This window comes from Cavia porcellus, unplaced genomic scaffold (assembly GCF_034190915.1).
Source record: "Cavia porcellus strain 051 isolate PalLab524CR breed Dunkin Hartley unplaced genomic scaffold, mCavPor4.1 scaffold_24, whole genome shotgun sequence".
In the NCBI taxonomy this organism is placed as follows: domain Eukaryota; kingdom Metazoa; phylum Chordata; class Mammalia; order Rodentia; family Caviidae; genus Cavia; species Cavia porcellus.
Window position 1 is genome coordinate 7,966,638 of NW_026947507.1, and position 7,489 is coordinate 7,974,126.

The window sequence follows — 7,489 nt, forward strand, 5'->3', positions numbered from 1 at the left end:
GACAGAAGAAGATATTGTTAATAGTGTATCAGGAATTAAACCCATATTACTCGCACTGTGCTGCTTAGATAGAACTTATTCTGTCCCAGTTTGTCTACAAGCACTAGATCTGAGGGCACAGACAGCTATCCCCAAAATATCAGGATATAGCACAGTAATCATCTTTAATTTCCTATCAACTTAATCTGGAGACCTGTATAACTTACACTGTTTTATTTATTCAAAACTGTTATAATTGATAGTATCAAGTCTCACAGTATAGACAACTATACTGAAAATGAAAAGATTCACTACGATACCCATTCTGGTTTGATTATGACCTGTTTTTGTAGTTTTACACTATCTACAAAGCTGTGTTTCTATCAATACTGTTATGTACTGGTATATTCAATTATACTATATCTGATGATATAGCCAATTCTATTGAAGATAACAAGAGACAACACAGTAACCATGGTAGAACTCCTTGTACAGTGGTTTTATGTCTTTTTCATTTTATGTATCTATAGGAGTATGTTTTGTTCTGTGCTACTTTGTTTTGTTTCCCCCAATATAGAAAGGTTAGAAATACAGGTTAAGACTCATGCATGCATAGAACCTATAAAGAGTTTACAAGAACTGATCTTACAACACACGACGAAATGAACAAATACTCTGAAGGATAAAAGACACTACAGTAACCAGTGCTGACCCTGGAGTGTGGTGATGTGAAATTCAGCAATAGTATTATTCTTTGTCCAGAGTGATTTTAGTCTCTTTGGTTTGTTTAATCTTAACATAAATGAAGATATGAATAACTGCATGTATGTTTAGGTATACAGGATTGATAACCATATTACTCAGTTTTTGTTGGATAGTTGAACAGAACTATTTGCAATCTCACTGTTTGAATTCCCATTTATATGTTCCACTTTTGTATCTTGAATAATTATTTGTAAGAGGACAATATGTAAACATCAAGTAGTGATTTATTACTGTCATGGTTTATGTCTGTGGCCCTCAGGCCTCACAAGTTTGAATTGTGCATTTGTTATTCGTTCATTGTCCAGTGCTTGGATGGATGGTGTCAGTGCTCCACCCACAAAGGGGTGGAGCCAGGATGTGATGTAATGGCAGGAAGAAGGTGTGTCTTGCTCTTTGCTGGTTCCTGTTTGTTGTTTGCAGCCGCTATGAACTGAGGCCCAGCCATGCCTGCCTGTCTTGGAGTCAACTAAGTGTGGACTGAAACCTCCAAAAACTGTAAGAAATAAACCTTTCCTTTCCCAACTTTGGGCTTCAGGTATTTTGTCTCAGCTACGAGTAAAAAGTAACTAAAACAATTACTATTTGTTTTTTTCTTTGAAAGTATGTATTATATGTACCCGTTTATTGTTTTGTTTAGTCTTTCTTTAAATTAAAAAAAAAAAAAAGCCAAGGAATAAAAAATGCTAATGAGGCCGAAGGTAAAAAGCCCTTCTGTTACCAATCATGTGGGGTTTTTTTTTGGGCTCAGTTCAGATGCATTTGTAGATCAGCAAAGTGCAGCTCTGCTAGCAGTCCTCATGACAGTGGATACTACTGAGAGCGAACTGCTGACACAGCCAGCTGCTGGGTACTGTCACTGCCTGCCACCAGTGTCCAATGCTGGCTTGTGCTGAGCTTCATAAGTCAACTCTGCTGGGTCCTGGTCTGCCACTGCTGGTCTCCACCCGCCAGTGCCAGCTTGTGTTGGACACGCTTGGTTGACTCCTGGGTTACAGTCTCTGTCGCTGCTATCTGCTGTCTTCTAGCACCAGTCTGCACTGCAGACCATAGGCTGACTCTGCCTGGTGCTGGTCTTTGGAGCTCTTTATGTTTATTGCTCCCTCTTTTCAAATGAATGTTCTGTCCACATTACTCAGGATAAAATCCCCAAATAAATTTACAGGACTTTTGGGGCCAACACTACCTAAGAAATAATTTAGAGGCCCTAAATTAAAAAAAAAAAAAAAAGAAAAATAAAAAGAGAAAGGGCGGAGGATACGGGGATATAGCTTAGCAGCACAGCACCCGCTTGGCAAGTACAAGGTCCTCAGTTCAATTTCCCATACCAAAAAAACAAAAAACAACAAAAAAGAGAGATTCAGAAGCAAGTTTACAGAACACTGTAGCAAAGCTTTAACAGGGGCTGTGCTGCAGCACAGGAGAGTCAGTGCACAGGACGGCGCCCTTCTAGACTAAACTCAAGAAGTGTTGGAATTGAGCTGCTTATATATAGCAGCTGCAGTGAGGAGCCTTAACCCAGGGATTCTTCTGAAAAAGTAGGTATGAGGGTGAGGTATGTAAATTAAAGGCTCAGATCCCTCCCATCCTAATCTTCCCCATGCCAGGGTGTTTACTCTTTTTTTCAAAAAGCAATGGTAGCTGCTGAAGTGGAGCCATGTTGACAGTCTGGCTACACTCCTCTTGGAGTGGACAGTGCTTGTCTGACAGCCAAGGAGGACAATAAAGCAAGCTGTCCCAGTCAACAGGAGCGAAGACAAGTGAGGGGGAGGGGCACTGGCCCAGCCACATAGCCCTTCAGTCACCTGGGGAAATCAAAAGTAGAAATTCCACTTAACCCACAGATTCCTCTCTAGGCATCTTCTCCAAAGAGTTAAATAGAACATATTACAATAATACATGCATACCCATGATTATAGCAGCCCAACTCAAAATAGCTAAAACTTGGAAGCAGTTTTATGCCCATCAATAGATGAACGGATAAAGAAAATGTGGCATTTATACACAATGGGGTACTTCTCTGCTATAAAAAAAGATACATTTCAATCAACTGTAGGAAAATGGATGTATCATCTGACCATAAATTAAATGAAATAAATCAGACCTACAAGCATAGTATTGCATGGCTTCTCTTATATGAGAAATATGAACTATAAATAAAGAACAAAATAAGACAGATAAAAAGAAAGTGGGGATAGCTTTTGTAAATGGGAAGAGGACTAAGAGTTACAGGCCAGGGGAAAGTAGGTAGTCACCGGGAAGGGGATGCATAAAGAATTAAGATGTGTGTATACCAACTCTTCATGAATGTAATTATGCACTGTAAACTTGAATAGAAAAAAAATGAAACTTCCCAGGACATTAGCTCTATGCCACTTGCTAATTTTACAATTTTGAAGCACACCCAGAATTTATGAAGTTTCAAAGTGAAACATGCTAAGTTTTAGAAAAGAAAAACAATTGCTTTAAAGTACTGGTAGAGTGGTGGACACAATCAGTGCCTAAACAGAAAACTGGTTACAAGCATGTTTGGTTTGGTTTGCTTCTATCACCATTTATACTTTACCTTGATGTTCTACTCTGTTTAATTTTCATTTGTTTCAGTTCCTAAAATAATTATTTTTATTATGCTTATATTTCCAGCAGTCATGCTCTCTCCTTTACATTTCTGAAAATGAAGAAAGGTACCAATGGTATCTACTGTGCTCACAAAAAGGAGGAATCCGATATTGTAAGTGATATCTGTGTACTTAGGAAAAACTTAACAGTCACAAATTTCTAACTAAAGAAAAATTTAAAAGATCTCAGCCAATTCAATTTTTCACAGAATAGGGCATGTAGTGACTCACCAACAATATCAAGTTGGGTTTCTTCATCCTCTTCATTTTTTCTCTTTTTTTCTTTCTTTTTCTTCTTACTACAAGAAAAAAGTTATATACTTATATATTAACTTGTATGTTAAATATCACAATATGGAAGGACAGAAGCATCTTTGAAGCTATACTGTGATTTATAGGCTGCTGATTTTCAGTAATTTACATTGATAAACTGTCTTATCGTATTAAGAAGTTGGGTCTATGGTAGCATTAGCAACAGACTCTGCAGCCAAACTTCCTAGTTTTGAATCCTGATCCAGTTACTGTTTACCTCCGTGATTTTTGGAAACAGTACTTAAACTCTTGGTGAATCAGTATCCCCACTTATAAAATGAGGGTAATAACCTAAGTCTTACAGCTACTTCCAGTGGTTAAGAGATAATATGGGCCATCATATATTACTGAGGACAATGTAAAACAGTGCAATCTCTTTGGAAAACAGCATTTTCTCTCAATGTTAAACACAGTTATCCTAAGATCCAGTATTTACATTCCTAATTTATAGGCCCAAGAGGAATGAAAATGCATGTCCAAAGATTTATAAAAGGATATTCATAGTAACATTATTCCTAGTAGCCCTGAAGTGGAGATCACCTAAAGGTCCATTAACTGATGTAACTTAGCAATACAAATGAATATTACTCAGCTATAAAATGAGCAAATATACTGTATTACACTAAACCATGGATTACTCTTAATGTTTTAGGTAAAGCCACATTATAAAAAGCTATATAATATAGGATTCTACTAAAATAAAATATTCATACAAACAAATCCTAATAGAAAAGAGGGTGCTAGAAACTGGGAGAAATGAAAAAGAGGAAAAGGGTTTTTTTTGGGGGGGGGAACGATGAACAACTAGACATTGGTGAATCTCTTGAGTACATCAAAAAAACCCCTCACTGAACTGTACACTTCAACTGAGGAATTTTGTGGCAAAAGAATTACATCTAAAAAATGATGGATGGAAAAAAGTTAATAAGCAAAATACTTTAGAACAATTCATGATGCACAGAAACTGTTACACAGGTGTTAATTATATAGATAATTATAAGATGCACCTGCTTGCATTTTAATCATGAAGTATGTTTGCAGAAGCAAACTCCTGCTGGCAGTGGTGGCCCATGCCTGTAATCCCAGCACTCTGGATGCTCAAGCAGGAGGAATGCCAAGTTTGAGGACAGCCTGGACTGCACAGCAGGACTCTGCCTAAAACACAAAACAAAACAAACCCAGAAGCAAACTCTCCTTTCCTGCTAATTCAGAGAGTAAAAATTTCAGATTTACTTAAGTTCATTCCAGACCTCTAGCAGTTCTTAAAAGCAGTGGCTTATTAGCCCTGTCACACTGTCTTTCCATCTCACCTGAAAGGGCCCGAAACTCTGTGCATCACTGAAACTAGAAAGAAATGTTCAGTACTTGCATAAGTAGTTAACGGATATACCAAATGGTTGAAAAAAAAATGTGGCAGTATGAACTGACAGGTATGTTTACCTAAGGAGTTCAGTTATACCTCACCAGTGCTATCTCCTCCTTCCTTCTGGCTTGATTTTCTGGCACATCTATTATTTCATTTAATGGTTCTTGAACAGTATCAACGAGCACATGGAAACAATTATCTGAGCTCTTCTCAAATGAATGGAAGCTCAGAAAAAAAAAATGTTTTCTGAGACAGGGTCTCACTTTGTTAAGTTGGCCTTGAACTCACTATGCAGCCCAGGATGGTCTCGAACTTGTAGCAATCCTTCCGAGTACTAAGATTACAGGCGTATGCTACCACACCTGGCGAAGCCTAGGAATTATAACCAATTTGCATAAACACAATTTAGGAACTGGTGGGTTCAATATGAGTCCACATCCCTAGAAACCTCATACAAACCACTATGTGATTCAGCTCCGTTCCACCCCCTATGTAATGTCAAAAAAAATTAATAAAAAAAAACTTTAAAGAGAATAAACGGTGAAAAGAATTTTCCCTAAAGGGGTTGTCACTAGGGCCCACGTGCTCAGAATAAAGTAGACCGGCCCCGTACAGGTCGGCGGGGACACTCGGGGACTGCCACGCGTTGCTCTGGGGCTCCAGGTTTCCTTTCGGATCTCCGTCCCTTCTTTTCCGGGTGCGGGAGCGCGGCTTGGGCTGCAGCCAACTGAGGCGTAGCAGCCTCTCCGCATCCGGTACCCAGCTGGGCCAGAAGGCGCAAGGCCGAAAGGATAGCCCTTCCGCTTCCACGGGCTCGCAGGGAGTGGGGCGGGACAGAAGGAAAGGCAGAGCCGCCTGCCCGGCTACGGTCTCACCTTTTCGCTTTCGTTCCCTTGAGCACGAGTTTGGTGGACTTTACGTAGGAGTATTCGGCCATGGTTCTGACCAAACTTCCAAGACAGAGGTGCGAGTCGGCTGAGGACAGAAGTATCTAGACTAGAGCAAAAGATGGGTGGGGGAGAAACAAACGCGAAATCGAAGCCCTCAGCGAGAGCAATTTCTCAGAATTCTGCCCCCTTCTCCAGACCCAGGAGCCTCCAAACATCGGTCCTACTTCCTGTTTACTTGCGGGTAGCGGGGTGGGTGGGGGCGCAGCGGCGCCTACGGCGGCTGCATTGGGTCTAACTTTGTCAGCTTTCTTTGTTTTCCGCCTGATGAACTCTGGTAGCTATGGGATTGCATGCGCCCTCTGGTGGAACAGACGTCCTAACGGTTGTGACTGCCCATCTAAACTGTTCTGTCCTAGAACGGGGCCACAGTTTAGGGGAGTAAGACTATAATTCTGTCATCAAGGCGCCTAACCATGCTTCTGTAAGGCCCACGTTTGTTTTTTAGGATATTTATATTCATGAATTGCTAAGTTTAATTTCATGAGTTTTATATTGATGAACACAATAGGAAAAACCCCACAAAAATACATTACTGAATTTTTAACATTTATTGAACATTTATAAAAAAAGCATCAAAATTTTCACATTGACTTTTTCTGTACTAAATCTAAAAAGAACAACATGAATAAATTCTTATATGAACTACAGTGAAAATACCAATAGCACTTTACAAAAAAGCCTGTCAATTGTTATACCTAAGGCAGTCCACACAGGCGATCACCGCACATTCCACATACACCTATGACTCACACTGGCAGCATATGTGTTTGTTTTCCTGGCCTTTTTATAGGACGTACTTAACATCTCAGGGATCTTTCTGTCTTGTCAAGAGTTTCTTATGCAGTACATAGTTAACAGGAACATAAAATATCAATACAATAAGGTATTCTTCGTATGCGTTGTGCATTTACAATAAACATCAACATTTTCACATCAGTTGTGTACTTGCTTACAAAACCAAAAAGACATCAGAAATAAATTCCTATATGAGCTACAATGAAAATAACAATCAAACTCTACCACAAAAATAAGCTTTGCTTCTACTGTCACACGCAAGGCAGTCTTCACACATGACAACTGCATGTCCCATGCATACACCTTACACCGACAGCATGTGTGCTTAGCTTTTCTTCCCTATGCGCCAGCCTTGTCACTTCTCTTCTTGTTTTGTCAGTAGCTTCCTACTATACTGTACAATATGCACTTAGCAGGGAAATAAGATATCAGTGAAATAATAATATCAAATATGTAATGAGTGCTTAGAATTGCTTTCAACATTTTCGTATCATCTCTTTTCTTACAAAACCTAAGAAGGTAGCATCAAAAATAAAAGCCTATGTGAACTACAATGTATAAACAGAAACAAAGTCTACCTACCACTTTATTTGGTGCTTCACCAGTCACCCCAGGCAGTCCTCACACATGACAACTATATGTTCCTTATGTGTATCACACTGATAGCATATCTCCTGTACTTGTAGGGCACAGTTGACATCTTTTTT

At 39.4% G+C, this 7,489-nt stretch overlaps 1 protein-coding gene across 2 annotated transcripts in view; it reads right to left on the reverse strand.

The window, feature by feature from the left end:
- The window catches only part of Frg1 (FSHD region gene 1), a 50,657-nt gene extending 44,470 nt beyond the window's left edge, over nucleotides 1-6,187 (reverse strand). The window contains exons 1-2 of one of the 2 annotated variants that reach the window (XM_063234625.1): nucleotides 5,913-6,187; nucleotides 3,591-3,658 (exon numbers count right to left, since the gene is read on the reverse strand). In XM_063234625.1, the coding sequence (XP_063090695.1) occupies nucleotides 3,591-3,658; nucleotides 5,913-5,974 (130 nt within the window). In that variant the 5' untranslated portion in view covers nucleotides 5,975-6,187. The remainder of the gene's footprint in view (nucleotides 1-3,590; nucleotides 3,659-5,912) is intronic. The other variant, XM_003469169.5, reaches the window with a different exon arrangement.
- Nucleotides 6,188-7,489: the final 1,302 nt, after the last annotated feature.